Source organism: Sturnira hondurensis, unplaced genomic scaffold, assembly GCF_014824575.4.
Source record: "Sturnira hondurensis isolate 20B ecotype Veracruz unplaced genomic scaffold, ASM1482457v3 Scaffold0021354, whole genome shotgun sequence".
Taxonomy (NCBI): Eukaryota; Metazoa; Chordata; class Mammalia; order Chiroptera; family Phyllostomidae; genus Sturnira; species Sturnira hondurensis.
Genome location: NW_028093985.1, coordinates 8,604,732 through 8,626,101, shown reverse-complemented (window position 1 = coordinate 8,626,101; position 21,370 = coordinate 8,604,732). Strand labels below are relative to the sequence as shown.

General features: G+C 42.8%; 1 protein-coding gene and 1 long non-coding RNA gene across 2 annotated transcripts; one reads left to right on the top strand and one right to left on the bottom strand.

Annotated features, from left to right (window-relative positions):
• The first annotated feature begins 9,790 nt into the window (after positions 1-9,790).
• On the top strand, positions 9,791-11,628 carry RPS23 (ribosomal protein S23). Its single transcript, XM_037032376.1, has 4 exons — positions 9,791-9,890; positions 10,329-10,488; positions 11,178-11,298; positions 11,434-11,628. Exons 1-4 carry the CDS (start codon positions 9,887-9,889, stop codon positions 11,578-11,580), a joined length of 432 nt encoding a protein of 143 aa, XP_036888271.1. The 5' UTR covers positions 9,791-9,886; the 3' UTR covers positions 11,581-11,628.
• A 978-nt stretch (positions 11,629-12,606) lies between these two features.
• On the bottom strand, positions 12,607-20,695 carry LOC118977517 (uncharacterized). Its single transcript, XR_005064540.1, has 3 exons — positions 20,684-20,695; positions 19,741-19,743; positions 12,607-12,722 (listed from the first exon to the last, which is right to left on the bottom strand). It is a non-coding gene; the product is annotated as an uncharacterized LOC118977517 (long non-coding RNA).
• Between the last annotated feature and the right edge of the window lie 675 nt (positions 20,696-21,370).

Here is a 21,370-nt window from a genome sequence, read left to right as displayed (position 1 = left end):
GTCATGAGGTTTCATTTTAATGCTAATTGTCGTTCAGTGGGTCTGAAGTGGGGCATGAGCTTCTTTGTTTCTAACAAGCTTCCAGATGATGCTAATGCGGCTTACCTGAGGACTGCCCTGTGAGTAGCAAGGACCTGGGACAGCATTGTTTAATAAAAATATAAAGAGAGCTACAAATATAATTTAAAATTTTCTACTAGCCACACTGAAAGAAGTAAAAATAAACAGGTGACTAGTTTTAATAATATACAGGATGTGGCAAAAGTAGGTTTACAGTTGTGGCTATGCAAAACAGTTTATTCCTGTATTATTAATTTTTACTTATTTATTTTACTGTTGTTCAGCTACAGTTGTCCCACCTTTTTCTCCATTGTTTACCCCCATTTCCCCCACAGCCTATTCCCACCATCACTGTCCATGCCCATAAGTCCTCTATTTGTGCTCCTTTGCTTGACCCTTCCCTTTCTTTCCACTGTTACCTGTCTTCCTCTCCCCTCTAGTCACTGTCAGTTTGTTCTTTATTTCCATGTCTCTGGTTTTATTTTGCTCACTTATTTGTTTTGTTGATTAGGTTCCACTTATAGGTGAGGTCATATGTATTTGTCTTTCACCACCTGGCTTATTTCACTTAGCATAATGGTCTCCAGTTCCAGCCATGCTGTTGCAAAGGGTGGGAGTTCCTTTTTCCCACTGCGTAGCGTTCCATTGTATAAATGTACAATTTTTGATTCATTCATTTATTGATACACACTAGCACTTGGCTGTTGTAAATAATGCTGCTGTGAGCATTGGGATGCACAGGTTCTTTTGATTTGGTGATTCAGTTTTCTTAGGGTATATATAGTCCAGCACTGGGATTGCTGGATCGAAAGGCAGGTCCATCTTTAGTTTCTGAGGAAATTCCATACTGTTTTCCACAGTGGCTGCACCAGTCTGCATTTCCACCAATTCTTGTATTATTATTTATTAATTGTTGTATTATTTTCCACATGAAAAACTGCAAACTACTTGTGCTCCATCTTGTACTTTATTTAAGTTAATACCTCTAAAATACTATTTTGAACATAATTTTAAAAATTATTTATGAGATACTTTACCTTCCTTTCCCACCCTAAGTCTGAAATCTGTTGTGCAGTTTACACTTACACACATCTCAATCCACACTAACCAAAACTTTGAGTGCTCAGTAACCACGGATGGCTGGTAGCGGCCACTGTATTAGTCAGAGCAAATACTGAACTTCTCGTCCAGCTGCCAGAGCAGGAGCCCACGGGCCCTCCTGGGGGCCCCAGCAGTGTTCTGTCACATTGCTCCTCAGATCCCTGGTCAGGCGGGGTGACAGGCCGAGCCCATGCTGGTCCTACACTGTGACGGTGCCAGTTCTGTGAACACAAAGGAACCTCAGCCTTAGTTCCTCCGTGCTTATCACATAACAATCTCCTGAGGAAATATGCTTCGGTTATATTTTCAGTACACACACACATGAATACAATTTTTTAAAATTTTAAATCAAGGAACATGTTAATATATTTTACGACTTGATTTTCCTAAAATTTTAATATAGCATTCTTTCTGTTGTTGAAACTTTCTCCCACTCGGTTAAAAATATTTAAGGCAGAATATTTAGTAGCTATTGGGTTTCACACATGTATTTTAGAATAGAAGTCACAGTTAAGATGTGATTGTCTGAGAATAGCTCATCTTGTGACTTTGTAGGAGAAAAGCACAGACAAAAACTGCTAATCTGACAGATTGCAGGCTATAAAGTAGCAGGGGTGTCCAACATTCTGGCACCTTTGGGCCACACTGGAAGAATTGTTGTCCTGGGCCACACATTAAACACATAAACACTGATGGAAACAAGAAAAATGTCATACTGTTTTTAGTAAATTTATCATTTTGTGTTGGGCCACATTCACAGCCATCCTGGGGAGCATGTGGCCCTGCTGTAACTAGGTAACACCTGCCTGGCACTGTACCTGCCTGCTCAGGTGGCTGAGCAGAGGAGAGAAACCCTGTTTCCAAGGCTATAAGTAAACCTGCGTTTGCTACAAGAAGACACCATTTCTACCTTTCAAAGCTGTTCACTATACAAACATCCTGAAGATATTCCAGAACAAACAACAGTTAGTGGCTCACTCACAAGATATGCAGAAAATGCACAGGCACATGCAAAATATCTCAAGGGTTTCCATGGGAGAACAGGAAGTTGTATATGCATGCTGCCCTCTTTTCAACTGAAAACAGCTGCGTTTACTTCACTTCCTATTTTACCATATATTATTAAATGACATGTTAATTGGAAGTTTGAATATCAAAATCTACCTTCTCATAAATCATATATGACCATATGAAATGGTATTCCCATGGGGGAAAGTGTACCTAACATAATTCTAATGTTTGCCTTAAGGAGTATCTAGCATTTGACTGACCATGGTCTCTATTCATCCAAATGCTCTCAGACTGAAAATCACATGAGTCCAATGTTCAAATCAATTATAATAGTCTTTGCACACTGATTCAAAATCCAAACCCATCTACTTCCTGCAAAGCCCTGCCTGATGTGGCCTTTGCTGGTCTCTCTCACCTCATTTTGCACTGGCTGTTTCCCCCACCATGCTCCAGCATGCTGGCTTGGACTCAGCTTCTCAACACCTCCCCCGTGCCAAGCTTTTTTGCACCTCAGAGAATCTGCACGTTGTTCCCGCTCTGGGTATCACCTCACACCCCTCTAACTTTCCCTGCATTCTTTTCACTCTCATCATAACATATACCACCATTGGTATCCAGACATGTGTTTTCTTGCTGTTTATTTACATTGCATTCTACACCAGGAGGCCTGCTCCATGAGGGCAAGGACTGTGCCTAATTCACCTGGAAGCTAAGATGCTGGTGCTCCAAGAGGGTGCTCAATAAAAGGTACAAAGTAATGTCACATAATTAATTCCCTGAGACCGTGACTCCCAGGGCCTAACTATATAGGTAACCGTAACTAGAAAAATCAACTAATTCAAGTATTCCATCAAATTCAGTAGTTTGAAAGTCACATGAACAAAACTCAAGTTAACGTCAGTTCATTAGCAAATGGATGGGGGTGGGGACGACTCTGTGATGGGTAGTATGTGTCAGCTTGACTGGGCCACAAGGTACCCAGATATTTGATCCAGCGTTACTCAGGGAATGTCTCTGGATATTTCTCAATGAGATTAATTTGCATCAGTACACTGAGTAACGCAGACTGCCCTCCCCTGTGTGAGTAGGCCTCATCCACTCCCCTGAAAATCAGAATAGAACAAAAAGATGGAGTAAGGGAGGTTTCCCTCTCTACCTGCGCTGGAGCAGGGACATTAGTCATCTCCTGCCTTCAGACTCACACTAGGACTGGAGCTACAGCACCAGCTCTCCTGGGTCTCCAGCTTGCCGACTGCAGGCCGTGGGGCTTCTCAGCCTCTACAACTGCATGAGCCAATTCCCTGTAATTAACGGATGGATGGGTGGATGGATGGATGAATAAGTATCTCCTATTGGTTCTTTTTCTCTGGAGAATCCAGACTAATGTGGGCTCTTTCTTAGGTTCAGAGCCTAATTGCTACCATGATTTCTATCAATTTTCATCAAATCAGCCTGTGCGTTGATTAGAAGCAAGGTAGTAAATGAAATAATTATAAGTGCTTTTGATTTAAATGTTAATGTTTCTGACTTTAGAATCCCCCTTGACTTCTCAGAACATGAATAATGTGTCATATTACTTCCACATATTTACATTCTTCACTCTCAAGCTAAACTGGGACAGAAGGCCTACTCTTTCATAAATGTGCCCAGTGGATAAACACTGACAGTCATACACTAGATGCCAGGACCATTAGGTAAAAAAGGTCCAGTCCTTGCCCCAGAGCAGCTCCCAGCCCAGTAACGCACAGAAATGACAATACATACAATCGCTACTGTGAACATCTTTAGGATGCTTCACATAGCAAATCAGTGACCTTCACTTCGTGAGGTCGGTGGGCATCCCTTGGTACTAGGGTGTGTGAGTTACCATAGTGCCCTTCCAACAGCTCACCTTTTGTTCTTAACACAGCTTGAAATACATTTGCAAAAAAACCTTTACTGGAAGGAATTTCTAAATAACCAATTTAGTGTAATAATAGAAGCACGGACCAGGAAGGAAGGTCTGAGGGTCAGGGAGAACCTAAGAAACCTGGATCCCAGGGAGGAAAAGCCAGCCACCACTCACAAAAATGCTCTCACCAGGCAGCTGCAGGGCCCCCACCCCACAGACAGGACCCTGCTGCCTACTGTCCTGTCTACCAGAGTCTTACACCTCTCCAGGAAATGAAATTCTAAAACTTAATATTCCACTGACTGGATAAAAGTATCTTTGTTTTCCTAGCAAGAAAAATGATCTTTTATTTCTTGTAACTCAATGGCCCCCACTGAAATAGAACTCTAGTTTCCTTTGTTTGGTTCTCAGCCAAGTTAGAGAAGACCTAGAGAAGAACTGAATATGTATATGAAAATGGTAACTCCCTTCCAGGAATTTCACAAAAGGTATCAAAGAACAGCACTGTTAATTCCCCTAGATTCTACACAGAGGTTTGATTATGATGACAAGACTTTAAAGATAAGGCCTGAATATTAATTACTAAAATTATATAGCACTGCATCCATATTTTTTTAGTTCCACCTTGGAATAGATAGCAGAAGATAATCACTGTACCAGAAAGTAGCCAGAATGAGAGTATAAGAGACCCCATTCATTTTGGATAGAGAAAAAATTATGCTTAATAATTTAATCAGGTAAAATGAAGCCCTCGACATTCATCAGTGGTAGTTACACAGAGCAGGTAATCATTGGTTTCACCATAATGCTTCTTCTTCACTTAAAGCTGTTATTTTAACTTGTCACATTTCCATAGCAACTAATGCCTCAGTTTTTATAGCTAGAGCAGTAGGAATCATTTATAACTATTCTAAATGCTCCAAAATCAACTGTCAACATTATTAAAACCGCTGGCTGTTCTTTCTAAAAAGCTAACTTCCACCCCATACAATACAAAGAATCTACACCACCCTTGACCTAAGTCCCCCCATCAACTGATCTATTGTAAAAAGACCCACTTTTCTTCTTAATTGGGGGTGGGGAGTCTCTGAGAGAAATCTAATAATAATACCCTACTGCCTCACCTGAGTGCTAAACAGAAATAAAACCAGGGGTAAGACAAGTGGAGACCCAAACATCACCTTTATTACTGTGAAAGGCCAGGATGGAGGGCAAAGCTCAGTGCAGGGACAAAATGTCCTGTGACTTAAGCCCTTTCCCAGGACGAGAGACACAGAGCCTGTTCCGGCAGCACGGGACCCTGAGTAGAGAAGAGAACCCTGCCCCAGGAGAAGCAGGGAAGCATGCGCAGTGGGCAGGCTGGGTATGGAAGGAAGGCTTTCTGAGCAGGAAGGTTTCCTTCCTGCCCCAGAAGGAAAACGGGAAGAGCTGAAAATCCGTACCTAGATTAATACACTTCTAGCTGATGAAGGAAAGAAAAGAAGACACGGTTTACCGATATCAGAAATGGAATGTGAGACTTTACTATAGTTCTACAAATATTAAAAGGATTACAAAGAAATATTACAGACAACTCTACATGCATAAATTTGACAAGTTAGAGAGACAAATTCCTTGAAAGGCACACATTACCAAAATTCACTCAAAAATAAATTAATAATCTGTAGAGTACTCCATTTATTAAAGAAATGGAATTCATAATTAAAAACCTTCCAACAACAAATACACAAATATATATAAATATACATATATTCATGCATAACCGAATGTCCTATCAGCTGCATTAAGCAATTTCGAAAATTTAGATGAAGTTGACAAACTCCTAGATAAATGACCTAACCAGATCTGACCCAAGAAAAAGCCACAGTTCTGTGAATGGTTCTGTGACCACTGAAGAGACTTAGGCTACGGCCAGTCATCTTCCCACAAAGAAACACCAGGCACAGACGGTCCACTCAACCTCCAAGGGGAGAAACCACCCCATCCTCGCACAGACACTTCTGTGACTGCTAACTCAGTTTTCAACTTTGTCTCTTGGCTTCCTTTCAGGTGTTTTTATTGAACAGGAGTATTTAATGTGGCCAAATTCATTCTTTTCTTCTTGTTTAGAGAGATTTCCTTCCCTGAGTTCAAGAAGATATCAACCTTGTTATCTGTTAAGAATTTAAAATTTTGTTGTTGGCATTTAGGCCCTCGATCCACCTGGAATTCATTTTTGTTTTTAGCCTGAGATGGTGATGCGGTTTAATTGTACAACCACTTTCTGTGCGGCTCCAACCGTTTGACAGTCCTCCCTTAATACATTAATCTGACTTCGAATTGTCATTTAATTATGCTTTATGGTAATTTGAGTCTCTTGCTGGCTTCTCTGAACTATTCATTGGTCACTTTAACTATTTCTGTGCTGATACTGCTGTATCTTCCTTAGCTTCATAGAAGTTTCCAAGGTCTGCTAGGGCCAGGCCTTCAGAGTGTTCTGGCCATTCCTCGCTTTTTATTCGTTTCGGTCTCGTGGTTAATTAGAAGCCTTTCCTTGCAATCACTCTCAACTGCCTTGCCCTTTCTCCATCACATTTATCTGACTGGATTCTACCTCAATCCCTGTTAAAACCCAACTATCTACACCCACATGGCCACTACACTAAACAAAGCTGAAGACACAAAACCACATTGACTGGTGTAACTGGTTTCAAATGGGCCCTCAGAACTGTTCCACAGTCCCACATCCTTTCGTCAGTGTCTTTTCCCACACTTCTAGATCAGGAGGCAAAACATATGTTGAAACCTAATCACTAATATGATGATGTTATATTAGTAGGTAAGGCCATTGGGAGGTGACTGGGTCTTGAGCCCTCATACATGGGATTAGTGCCTACCTCAGTGTCAGTTTTATCTCAAGAGAATTTGAAAAAAGAAACAAAAATAAATAAAACAGACCCCAGAGAGCTGCCTTGGCCTTTCTGTCATTGAGGTTATAGCAAAATGAGAATCATCTACGAACCAGGAAGGATTCTCACCAGACACTGAATGAATTTGCCAACACCTTCATCTTGGGTTTCCCAGTGTCCAGAAATGTGGGAGACAAATTTCTGTTGTTTATAAGCCACTGGTCTATGGCAATTTGTCACAGTAGCCCAAGTAGACTAAGTCACTAACCCTCCTGAAAACAGGGGTACTAAAAGTACTTTTTTTTTCGTACTGTGAGAATGAGTTAATAAATGTAAGGCATCTAATATAGTATGTGCCACAAAGTATTATTTAATGCTAGCCATTGTTATCCTAGATGATTTCACATCCTAACCTTTCTCTTCAAACTTCTTCATACTCCTTCTCTTCATTGATAACTTTGCTCAGAAGTTCCACATTTTTTCACCAACAAACCTTCCAATTTACTTGCAGTTCCACCCCTATACTCTGCCCTATCACTATACATAAATCGGTGTTGTTCTTGAGGTCAGCTCCTCTACTTGGGCTCCCCTCTAGTCTCCTCAGGACTCACTTCCGCAATTACCCTCTTTCTCTAGTGAATTATCCATTTCTTCTTCTCTCCTAGAACAATCCCATCAGCATACAAAAATGTCACAAAATCTGCCGTCTTAAACAAACCCATTCTAACTCCACATCTCTCTCAGATGTAGTCCCTTTCCATTGCACGTAATAGAAAAACTCCTTGCAAAAATTCTTTATAGTTGCTGCCTCTACTTCCTTCTCTTTCATAATATATTGACTCCAACCCAGCAGGGCTTACATATCCATGACTCAATGGGATCACCCCCTGACAAAACCTCCAATAATCTGCCCATTGCCAAATCCAAACGCAACTCTCAGTCCTCATCTCACCCTCCTTCACTTGGCTTTGCCTAAAGTACAGCATTGGCCACTCCTTCTATTTTGTTTGACCTGCTTCTCTTCTGTATCACTGTTTTGGTGCACCTGGGGCTCAGGGCTCCAACCTTTCTCCACTCTACCTATAACCACCCCCTAAGTGATTTCACTCACAGCCCTGGCTTTCAATGCTATCTATTCACTGATGACTCCCTGAAATTCCATATGCATATATCCACCTACCCACTTCACACCCCTACCTGAATCTCTAACAGGTATCTTGAGCCTAACACATACATAACTCTTAATTTCCCCTTCTAAATCTGCTCCTCTCCCACTAGTTCACACTCAGTAAATAGCATGTCGCCCAACTACTCAGGTTGAAAATCCTAATTAATTCCTCTCTCACATCTTACAGTCCTTAGCAAATCCTGTTACCTCTACCATCCAATAGCATACCTAATCCGACCTCTTTTTTACCACTTCCACTGAGAGTTCAAGCAATCATCATCTTTCAGCTGGCCTGACAGATTCATCTCTTATAGTTTTTTTCTTCTCTCAACAGCCAGAGTAATTTTTATAGCATAAATCCTATCTTGTTACTCCCCCACTCAAAACTTGCCAATGGCATCCTGGCTGGTGTAGCTCAGTGAATTGAGTTTGGGCCTGCGAACCACACGATAGCAGTTGGATTCCCAGTCAGGGCACATGCCTGGGTTGTAGGCCAATTCCCAGCAGAGGACTCATGAGAGGCAACCATACATTGATATTTCTCTCCCTCTCTCCTTCCCTTCCCCTCTAAATAAATAAATAAAATCTTAAAAAAAACAAAACAAAATTTTCCAATAGCATTCAGAGTAAAGTCTTCACCTTGGTCTCCAGGTTCCACCTGACCCCATGTATCCCTCAGACCTCGAGTCCCACACTACTCATTCACTGTGCTCCCCTTCCCTGGTCCTTCAGTTCTTGAAAAGCCCCAGCTCGTCCTACTTACTGAGAACCCCTCTTCCTGAGAGGCTCTAACCCATACAGGTGTCAGAATGACTCCTGTCTTCAGGCCCTCAGCTCAAATGCAATGTCTGCATTTGATGTTGTGTTAAACCACCTACCCAGAGTAACCACCATCCAATTAGTATCACCAACTAGTACCACAAGTTAGTATCACCTAACCAATTGTATCTTCTCCATAGCATTTAGCATGTAAAAATGCTTTTTATTTTAAAATATTTATACGTATATTCGGCCTTCTCACACCTAGAATATAACTGTAAGAGAAAGCTTCACTCTCGTTAGCTGTTATACCCCCACTGCCTAGAACAGTGCCTGGTACAGAGAGTGCAATTAAAAAAAAATACTTGTGGGGTAAGCCAAAATCCCAGAAAACTCTTATTGTACAAAAGAAACTGAGGTTTATAGAGTCATTAAACGAATTGCCCAAGGTCGCGCAATCAATAAGTGGCAGCTGAGGGGTTTAAGGACTGGTCTACCTCCAAAGCTTAGGATTTTAATTAGTACATGCTGCTTCCGAGGAGTCGTTAAGGACCAGAAGTCTAACTATCCAAACTACAAGCGCAAGGCCCACACGCAGGAACACGGATCGCCACGAGGACCCTCTCCTTCTTTCTCCCGAGTGTCACTTAGCCCCGCCCCTGTGGATTTGCAGAATGCGCCTGCGCCGAGCCGTAATGCGGTCGCATGCAAAGAGTTCTGGGATTAGTAGTCCATCTTCGTTTAGTTGCCGGCATAAAAAGAAATAAACAATAATGAAAATTAGGAATCCCTGAAGTTCACATAAATCAAATAAGACGCATATACTTGGAAGTGGTGCAGATTTGGGTTGTGTTTTATTTTTTCCCCCAACTAAGAGGCGCCAGCCTCGGACCAGGAGCTACGCGGACAGCCTCATGGGTCCTCGACTGGGCGGGGCTTGCTCGCTGTGGCTTGTGTCTCCTTCCTGCCTTACCTCTCTCTTTCGCTCAGGCCTGTGGCCCTGGCAAGATGGGTGAGTGGTGCTGGTTGGGGTTGATGTGATCACAAATGTTGGGGGCTCGGGGGCGAGCAGGCGGGTAAGAGCAGAGCAGAGAGGAGGACGACACGGGGAGAGCTAGTGAGGCAGGACCGAAGAAGCGCCGCTCCTGCAAGCACATGGCCAGAAACCGAAGCGGCGCGTGCAGCTTGGGCCGCGGAGCTCTCGTAACTGAGGGAAGTCGGGTGGCCCACGCTGCTGCTGAGCACGGGTGGAGCCTCTGGGAGGATGCACCCACAGCAGCGCTTGTGCCCACCTTTTAGGTGGTAAGAGGGGAACTTTGAGGTTTGGACCCTGTACCAAGATGTAACGCAAGAGCTTACTGGCTCGTAGCGGGTGAGGTTAGTCTCTTAAAAGATGTAAAGTGTGACTGGAGTGCTTTTGCGGAGAGACTAAGGTGATTTTGGTTTTTAGGCAAGTGTCGCGGTCTTCGTACTGCCAGGAAGCTCCGGAGCCACCGTCGAGACCAGAAGTGGCATGATAAGCAATACAAGAAAGCCCATTTGGGCACAGCCCTGAAGGCCAACCCTTTTGGAGGCGCTTCCCATGCAAAGGGAATTGTGCTGGAAAAAGTGTAAGTAAGAGTTCACTGCGTCTTCAAGTTTATTTCGCTGTGGTAACTCAGACAAATGCATATAAGGAGATTGTGTAAATTCTAGGTCATTGCTTTGCTACAGTGTATTGGTCAGAAAGTCGGTAACGTGAGGGTTCAGAGGTTAGGTTACCAAAGTTTTTAATCACGTCACATTAGCTTGGAAGGAATTGGGGTAGGATTGGAGAAGAGATGGTAATATTGAAAGGACAAATCTTTGTATTAAGTGTAGGAACTGTTCCCCCATGAACTTTTATTAAATGTTTGCAACTAATCACATCTTTCCACTTGAGAAAACAAAGGCAAAGAGAAGTTCCGTGACTGAGGTTTACAGCTAAGGATGAGCCACATGAATTTGCAGTACTCACTTGTTTGGGACTTTACAAAGTGGTAATTTTGTATGGTCCATCATATTTAGTGGCAGTCAGTGTTTAAATCCAGAATTTGTAGTTTTTGTTTATTGTTTTGCAACTATAAAAGGGCCAGCATTGTCTTCCATTGTGCTGATGATATCAGGCAGGAAAAACTCGGTTGCAGTCACAGGAGTTGAGTGACTTAGTAGTAGATACAACAGGTAGAACAGTACAGTCTCTAGGAAGTTTTATGCTTAATGAACTGAAATGTATCCCTTTTCAAAAGACCAACTCACTCATGTGCTGTTTACATTTCAGAGGTGTGGAGGCCAAACAGCCGAATTCCGCCATTAGGAAGTGTGTCAGGGTGCAGCTGATCAAGAATGGCAAAAAAATCACGGCCTTTGTCCCCAATGATGGTTGCTTGAATTTTATTGAGGTAAGTGTTTCGGGCTGTTGTAGCTTCTGTTCTGGGGGCGGGGGGGGGGGGTCTCCCTGTGTGTGTGTGTGTTTGTTTAATGAGTATTTGTAGTGAGTGCCACTGACACCAGAATAAACTGTCATTTTATTCCAGGAAAACGATGAAGTTCTGGTTGCCGGATTTGGTCGGAAAGGTCATGCTGTTGGTGACATTCCTGGGGTTCGCTTTAAGGTTGTCAAAGTAGCCAATGTCTCTCTTTTGGCCTTATACAAAGGCAAGAAGGAACGACCAAGATCATAAGTTTTGATGGCGAAAACACAGTAGTAATAAATTTTCACATACCTAGAATGTGTCCGTGTGTTACTTTTGTAATGTATTATTTACTAATTTTAGAGATTGGGAAAACAGTTAATTCAGAATTCTCTAGAATAAATGGGTTATTACAAAGATCCTCCACCCCCGCTACAGAGGGCTTTAAAAAAAATTCACTGAACTAGTGGGAATCACCTTGGGAACACTAATCTTGACTACACTTGACTACATCTTCCTGGGATCCAGTGTGATAAATAGTATACTCAAGTTGCTCCCTGCTCTGGTCTTTTCAAATATGTAGGTCATTGTCTGCATTGTAGGGTCTGTGGTTATGACAGCAAAATTTAAGGATTGGATGATTTAATGGAAGTGCATGCCAGGCAGGTTAAGGCATAGAAGGAAAAACTTGTTCACGGAAGACCAGGTGTGCAAAAGTTAAAATGTCAGTGACTGATAGACTTTTGAACAACAGAAAGGAGGTGATTGGGTGGTAGTCGCTGAGGTGGGCTGTTTTTTGGTCATTGTTGACACTGGTGTTGGGTACATGGGGGTTCACTGTCCACACAAGTTTCAAAATGTTCATAGGAAAACAAAATCTCATCTGGAATGAGGCTTATTAGCCTTAAGTCTGATTTGAGAAACTTCTATTGGTAGCAATAGTAAAAAGGGGTTATTTTGCTCTCTGACCAAAGCCTAGTGTTAGGTTAGGTTAGGTATCTGGTTTGGGGAAAATGTTTGATTTCCCATAAGATCAAGACGAGTTCTTAAACGTGACGCCATCTCCTTCCCTCAAATCTGCTTTCCTCATCCAGCTTGGGGAGGTAATGGGTGTGTTGCCTGCTGATCCATTCACACTTGTTTATCTGAATCAGAGATGATTGTGCAGTTTGTCTTTACACAACTGGGAAGAGAGTCTGCTTTTTAATGGGAATATTTGACAGGATTGTGTAAATACATAAACAATTCATACTTTTTTTAAAGATTATTTTTAGAGAGGGGAAGGGAGGGAGACTGGGAGAGAAACATCAATGTGTGGTTGCCTCTCACGTGCCCCCTACTGGGGACCTGGCCTGCATCCCAGGCATGTTGCCCAACTGGGAACGGACCCAGTGACCCTGTGATTCAATCCACTGAACCACACCAGCCAAGGCAAATGTGGTACTTTTAAAAAGGGTAATTAGATTGGCTGTATTTGTTTTCCACCCTGGCACTTCCTAGTGTGTGTCCTTGTACGCAGTGTTCATTTCCACAGTGACCAGATGCTTTTGGATTGGTGTACCTGACCCAACCCTGAAGATCCCCGGCTTTGCTCACCTGGCCTACACCAGAAAAGGCCTGGGAGGGCTACACATGGGGATCAAGCGTGGGCAATGCTGGTGAGCTCACAGGAGCTGCTGGATGGGGGAGGTGTTCCCTGCCAGGCAGAGAGGAGGGTGAGGCAACAGCTGCCTGCCTGTAGCCCGTAGAGCTCTGCAGGGTTGAGACCTCAGTCAGACCTGTAAAGAAACATGCCCAGAAGGAAGTAAGGCAGCCTGCAACAATGGTTCATACTTGTCTCCCGGGTATACCCACGACATATTTTCATATGGCTAAATGACAGACACTAGCTCTCAACTACACCCCAGGCAGCACAGACCCAAAGTGCTTGAAGCTGACCTTAACTCCTACCCCGTGCTTTCCTCCCACCCCAACCCAACTCACCCACCACCTGTGCCCTGCAGGTGTACCCATGCCCACCTTGGTTGCTGGCACTGTGCTGTGCCCCACTGGATGCAGCCTGCTGCAAGGTGAGAAGCGCTCATTCGCCTTGGGTGCAAAATTGAAGCAAAATCCCAGCAGCTTTTTTTGGTAGAAATACAAATGCTAACAAAATTTATATGAAAAGGCAAAGGTACTAGAATAGGTAAAACAATATTGAAGAATGAAGATGGAGGAATCGTCTTTAAAACCTCATTTTAAGAAGTTGTAGCCACAGTAAGCCAGAAGGCGTGGCATTAGAGAGGGGGCAGAGATTAATAAGATATTGCATGGGCACACAAGTATGACCAACTGAGTTTTGATGGTGATGCAAAAGCAATTCAGTGGAAGAAGGTAGCCTTTTCAATAAATCATGTGGATTTGGACTTGCAAAAAAGTCCAAAATCTCAGAGCTTATGCAAAAAATAAGTATATTACAAATGTGAATGTAAAATACAAAGCTATCTTGACTGAATGGGGTTAGGTGCAGGGTTATTAGACATTACACCAAAAGCGCATTTTTTAAATTTAGTTTTTCAAGTACATTTTTCTGTCTTTTACTCCCATCCCAGCGCCCCCACACACACACCGGGCTCCCTACCTCCCTCCCATTTCCACCCCCCTTAGTTGTTGTCCATGTGTCCTTTATACTAGTTCCTGTAAATCCTTCTCCTTTTTCCCCTGAAATTCCCTCCCCTCTCCCCTCTTGTCACTGTCCCCCTGTTCTCTATTTCAATGTCTTTGTTTTTCTTTTACTTGCTAGTTTGTTTTGTTGTTTAGCTTCCTGTTAAAGGTAAGATCATATGGTATTTGTCTTTCACTGCCTGGCTTATTTCATTCAGCATAATGCTTTCCAGTTTCATCCATGCTGTTGCAAAGGGTAGGAGCTCCTTCTTTCTTTCTGCAGCATAGAATTCCATTGTGTATATATACCATAATTTTTTGATTCATTCGTTTACTAACGGGCACCTAGATTGCTTCCAGCTCTTGGCTGTCGTAAGTTGTGCTGCTATGAACATTGGGGTGTATAGGTTCTTTTGGTGTTTCAGGGTTCTTAGGATATACTCCTAAGAGTGGAATTGCTGGGTCAAAAGGCACGTTAATTTTTAGTTTTCTTAGAATGTTCCATACTGTTTTCCATAGTGGTTGTACCAGTCTGCAATCCCACCAACAGTGAACTAGGGTCCCCTTTTCCCCACAACCTCTCCAGCACTTGTTTGTTTCTTTGTTTATGATAGCCATTCTGACTTGTGTAAAGTGGTATCTCATTGTGGTTCTAATTTGCATCTCTCTGATAGCTAGCAATATTGAGCATCTTTTCATGTGCTCTGGATCCTCTGTATGTCCTCCTTGGAGAAATGTCTGTTCAAGTCCTCTGCCCATTTTTTAATTGGGTTGCTTGTCTTCTTAGAGTGGAGTCATGTGAGTTCTTTGTATATTTTGGAGATTAAACCTTTGTCTGAGGTATCATTGGCAAATATGTTTTCTCAAACAGTTGGTTCTCTTTTTATCTTAATACTGTTTTCTTTAGTCATGCAGAAGCTTTTCATTTTAATGAGATCCCATTTGTTTATTCTTTCCTTTATGTCCCTTGCTCTAGGGGACATATCAGTAAAAATGTTGCTCCATGAAATATCTGATATTTTCCTGCCAATGCTCTCCTCTAGGGCTTTAATGGTTTCACGGCTTATATTTAAGTCTGTCATTCACCTTGAATTTGTTTTGGTGTATGGTGTAAGTTGGTGCTCAAGTTTTTTTGTTTTTTTGTTTTGTTTTTTTTTGCACGTAGCTGTCCAGTTCTCCCAACACCATTTGTTGAAGAGGCTATTTTTACTCCATTTTATGTTACTGCCCCCTTTGTCAAATATTAATTTACTATAGAGAGTTGGGTTTATTTCTGGGCTCTCTGTTCTGTTCCATTGGTCTATGTGCCTGTTTTTATGCCAGTACCAGGCTGTTTTGATTACAGTGGCCTTGTAATACAGTTTGGTATCAGGTATTGTGATCCCTCCTGTGGGAGCCCGCCAGGCCGCAGGGGACCAAGGACAGAGCCCCCACTGTGAAAATGGTGGAGGGACTTGGTTTCTGGTCCCTGGAGCCGGCGGGTATCTTGACATCTTCCGGACCTTCTCCTTCTCAGCCTTGAAGGAAAGAACAAGATCTTGGCATATGCGTCATGTTCCAAGAAAGTGATAGTCATGAGGACACTGTTATCTTAGGGCTAATGTTCTCAGGATAAGAGAACATCTTGCCCTCTTGATAACTCTAGGGTGCGTACAAACTTTGAAAAGCAACATTGTCTCCAGTTCCTTGCGGTCTTGCTTTAGGCCACAGCAGTTTGCATATAAGCCAGCAGTTCCTTGAATAAAGTTGTCATTTGCCAGCAGAGCTTATGGTCCTCTCCATTCTTTTAAGTCCCTCGCCTCACCTCTCGACCACCCTTGTTGCTGCGGGCAGCAGCACCCTCCTACTTTGTTCTTCTTACTCAAAATTGCAGCTGCTATTCGGGGTCGTTTATGGTTCCATATAAATTTTTGAAGTGTTTGTTCTATGTCTGTGAAATATGCCATTGGTACTTTAATAGGTATTCCAAAAGCACATTCTAAAAACAAAACAAAAAAAACCCAAAATATATAAAGAACTCTTAAAAGTAGGAAAACAAATAATCCTGTTACAAAATGGGCAAATGAACAGACACATCACCAAAGAGACGACAAGCCCATGAAAAAGTCAACATCATTAGGAAAAGACAAATTAAAATCGGGAAGTGTAACTATGCACCCATCAAAATAGCTAGAATTAAAAATACCAACCATGCCACGTACTGGAGAGCCTGGAACAACGGGATCTCATCCATTGTGGGAACAGAAAATAGCATAGTCACTCTGGAAAAGTATGGTAGTTTCCTATGAAGTTAAACGGATGATTCAGTAATTGTACTCCTGTGTAGTTACCATACAGAAATGAAATACCTGCCCACACAAAATCCTGTACGAGCATATTCACGGCAGCTTTACTTGGGACAGCTAAGAAAGTATAATAGTGATACATCCATAAATGAAATACTACTGAGTCAAAAAAGACACTTGTTACATGCAACAACTTCTATCAGCCTTATGCTAAGTACAAAAAGCCAATCTAGAAGGACTACATGCATCCTGTATTATTTCATTTAAATAAAACCTCAACACGATAAAGATACAGTAACAGAGACCAGATCGCCGGTTGCCAGGGATTGCGGATGGGGATAGAGTCAAACTATAACAGGGTAGCAGGAGGGAGTTTCTTCATGGTGACAAAGAGTCCCGAATCCAAGCTGTGGTGGTGTACACACAAACCAGTCCTTGCGATGGAACTGCGTAGTCCTATATACGAAAAGAGTGCATGTAAACGCTGGTGAGATTCAAGCGAGGTCTGTAGTTAGTAGTGGCGTTCCAATGTCGATTTCCTGGTGTTCTGGATATACTCTGGTTGTCAAAGGTGGACGGACGTCTTTGGGAAAGCTAGGCGAAGGCTATACATCAACTACACTATTTTTTGCAACTTAGGGTGAGACTTAAATGATTTATAAATTTAAACTTTTCAAAAAATTGTGGTTGAGTAGTTCATTTGTTGCCTCTCATATTTGCCTAGCAAAGCCCAAACAAATCAAGGACTGATGGAGCAGGAAGAGCCGGAGATTGCCCCGACCAGTGGTTCCCAGATAGTGGGAACATCAGAGTTCCTGCATCTGTTAGATTACGAATCCCCCCAGTCTTCAGGGCATTTCACAGGAAACCCGTCTTTTGAATCTCAGGCCACCCTCACCTAGTTCAGTCACCTCCTCGCTTTCCCCACGTAGAGAGGGGTGGGGACAGGGGTGGGGGCGGGGAGAAGGGACAATCGGGCACGCTACTGCTGATCTTGTCCAGCCTCCTCGTCTTATAAGAAGTCCAAAAATGGTCGTTCTTGAGAACTTTTAAAAATAATTTGCCCGGAGTAATTGGCGCAGCTAGGGTCAGAACGGTGGTCCGTCCTCCGACGAGGCAAAACTGCACGGCCTTACTTTCAACAGGTGGCTCCCTAGCCAGTTAAGGTGCAAATTAACGCGGGGTATCTGGTGAGAGTTTTTGTTTGGGGCCTTTTGAAGGGAAGACGGGTAGTATGATATGATTAACAAATTTTCTCAGTGTTCATATAGATATACTGAAACACTCCTTTTAGTGATGTTCTGGAAAAAAAATTAAACTCTACCAGGGAAATACACAGTGCCTCAGATATACGGGGGGGGGGGGGGGGGGTGTTCCTTTTATTTTCTGGTAGAGCTGAGAGACACAGTTCTAATTTAACAGACACACAAATAGGAACGTGTGTCTGTGTGTGTCTGGAGTTCCTGTGCCCCATTTCGGGAAAGTGGTGGCAGGACTGGTCGCAGGGGTCGCGCTGCGAACGACGTCCCTGGAGTCTCCCTCAAGGCTGTCGGAGTCCCCACTGTTTCTTTTCTGGCTTTGCACAAAGTCAAGAACAGAGACCAATATCGCAAATTACCATAAAATTTCCACTGACACCCACTTATATAATCTTTATTTTAACCTATAAAATCTGTCTAAACAGGTCCTTCGAGTGTTAACTCCTATTTTTAACGACCCTGTAGTTAGGAGATTGTCTCGGCGGGTCGCCTGAGCATTCTCAGTCTCCAGCACCGTTCCTGCCCGTTATTTGTGAAAGTGCTGTATGTTTGTGAGGACTGAGAAAGACAGAAGTAAAAGAGACATGAAACACTATTGTCACAGTAATGTCACCACGGGAGCTCTAGAGCAAAGCATTGACACATTTCACAATGGATTGTTTTTAAGCATACATTGTCTCATGGGGAAAATCATTTTTAAAGTGAGACCTTTGAAGGGACCCATGAGGGACCGATAACCAATATTTCCAACTATGCACACACACAGTTGTCACCTCATGCAGACTGTCACCTGAGCCTCCAACATGTGGTGGGCATCTTCAGAAACGAGGGCGCCGCAGGCCTCAGAGCTTCAGCCAGGCACACGGGGCGCCATGGAAAGACCTGCCTTTAACACACCCTCCTCTGACGACTGGAAGCTTCCAAACCCACCGGGGGGCCGGGCTCTTCTGCCTCAGGAGGGAGAAGGACACCACGGCCCCAGGTCCCCGCCTCCGGTCTGCTTCGCTCAGAGCAGCGCCAGCCCCCTCCGCGGGTCCTGGCCAGCGGCCTTCCTGGTTATTTGTGGTAAAAGTTATTGCTGACAAAAATTCTGTTCTGAGTGGTCCACACGTAGAACGGGAGTTTCTGGTCTTTTAGGTCTAGCTTTCTAAAACCTCTGTCACTGTTGCTAATTAGAAATAGAAAAGATAAAATAAATGGGGAAACACAGAACAAGGAGTCATGTTGTGTGGCTGGGTTAAAAGTATAGGACATATTGAGCGTATCCATATTTTCAAGTAACTTTAAATGCTAATGAGTATATCATAATATATTCTCACTTCTTTTAGCAACCAGACAACAATTAAATGTGTACAGTGTGGGTAAGGTAAGCCACATAATTTCTCACTTCAATAGCAGCTGAGAACAGTAGAGAGAAAAGTTACTTGCTGAAACATGTCCATTAACACCTGCTTTAGAGAAAGTGACATGTCATCTTTTTCCCCCACAAAGAGCTTTGTGAATTTTTTAATCCAGCTTATAAAAAGACTTTTTCTATATAATTTGGCAGCTTCAGGTGTGCTGGTTTGTGTGTTTTTGCAGGTGAGACCACTTTCCCCCTTCTTAGGTTCCCAAAAGGTTCCAAGTATTTCCCTAGGTTTGTAATTTTAGGACGCAATCATTGATTTTGCTCACTGTGTATTTCACACATTGTCTTATGCTTACAGTTAGGTAGTTTTTACCCCATCACTGTACCCCCTTTCTCCCACCCACGCTGCATGGCGCATGGTGTGTGTGTTGTGTGAAATACAAGGAAGCCACTGTGATTGGGGTTTGTTCATCAGGAGTCTTGATTCTGGCTTTCGGATTTGTATCATATATTTCAAAGGGTCTAGGAACCCCCTGGAACTGCAGAATTCCCTGTGATACACACACACACACACACACACACACACACACACACACTCCTCAACTCCCAATGGAGTTGAAAATCCACTCAATACAACTACACTTAATGAAGATCATGGCTTACTTACCTACACTACCTTGAATGCGCTCAGAACACTTAATTAGCTTTCAGTTGGGCAATTATCTTTAGTTTCACCTCCAGAGCAATTGCCTTCCTCTTCTTCTCCCCAGAAGCAGGAGAGACACTGATGGGCATTTTGTAGACATGATAGGATGTGAAAACACAAAACACAACATCCAAAAATGCTGGCAGCACAGCACACCGGAGGCTGGATCAATTGTTTAACCTCCTCCACGGCCTGGACCACTGCGAGCTGCTGCTCCAGCTGCCCAGCATCGCAAGAGAGTGTCGTACTGCATATCGGTAGCCTGGGGAAAGACCAGCATTCTAAGTTTGAAGTACAGTTTCCACTAACCGTGTATCACTTTCGCACCATCACATAGTCAAAAATCATCCTCAAAACATGGCAAGTTGGGGACTGTGTGTGTGTGTGTGTGTGTGTGTGTTAGATATGTGTGCATGCGTGCACAGGCACACATACATTTTTCTGAAAATGTGTTCTACACATTTTTTAGATTTTCAAATGGGTTCCTTTTCAAGGAACCACTTACTTTTTAAATCCGTATAACAGTGAGTAGATTCAGTCACATCACATAATTTTCCATTTTAATCAGAGCCAACAGTCTCGAGAAGTTGTGTGTGGTTTGACATCGCTGATGACATGTCTGCAGTGTGGGGAGGATCCAGTCTGCAGAGCCTGCAAAATGCACATACTTCACGGTCCACTGCGGCAGCACCGGCTGCCCCCGTGAGGAGCAGCGGCCCTGGGAGGGGAGGTCCCCGTGTCACTGGCCGAGGCAGAATCAGAAAGAGGGTGTGAAGACTCACCCTCAGGAGTAAAAGCAGAGGATAAACACCCAAAGACATTTTAACATCTAAGAATGGCATAAAAGGACAGAATACATCCAATGAAAATGTTCAAAATGCACCTGTAAAAACAAATAACATGATGGCTGCAATCTTAAAATGTTTAAACAAATACTTATAAAGTGAAAAAAGGCGGGTGTGGAATGAAGCAAACATGGCAATAATTGTGGTAGTTGCTGATTCTGATTTTAAGTATGTGAAGGTCACTGTACGCTTTACTTTGGGGTATGTTTGAAATTTTCCACAATACTTCTCTGAAATTACTTACAGATCCTAATTATTTACTCCCATGCCTCTGATTATACCAGAACCAGCACTCAATCGGTTCCAACTGGAGCAAAAGAGAGATGCAGGTGATCGAGTGGGCAACAGGGAAGCTGGGGAACTAACCCAGCACCATGGACAAATATACAATGTTGGGGAGAAACAAAGCTAAGAATGCATGTGTATTTTAGCAAGACAAGAAGAGAACATGTTTGATTTAATAATAAAAGCGAAGTACAAGAAAATTAGTTTCAAATATTGTAGGAAATGGTAAAACAGACAGTTAGTGGAAACCCAAATTGGTATGGTCTTACTGGTGCACAATTTAGCAACACCAAAAGTCTTAAGACACTGATTATCTTTGATTTGTTCAATACCCTAATAACAGTATAACTTAAAAGAAACAAAAGGTAGCAACTGCTTCTGCACACATTCTTTGCTGCATTCAATTCTGAAATCTCTTTGAGAAAGGGGCTTTGTCTGCCTCGCTGACCACTAATTGTGTCCCCGGCACAGTTTCTGACAACGCAGGACACGCTTGATGAATGGATGTTACGTGAACAGTGAAGAACTAGAAATCACCTAAAACCCCCATGAGAGTGGAGTGATTTGCTATATTTTGATATCAAAGAAAAACTAGTCATTTAAAGTTTTTTTCAAAGAACACTAAATGACATGGGAAAATGTTCCAAATATAACGTTAAGTGGGAAAAACCCAGGTGTAAAACCAAAGA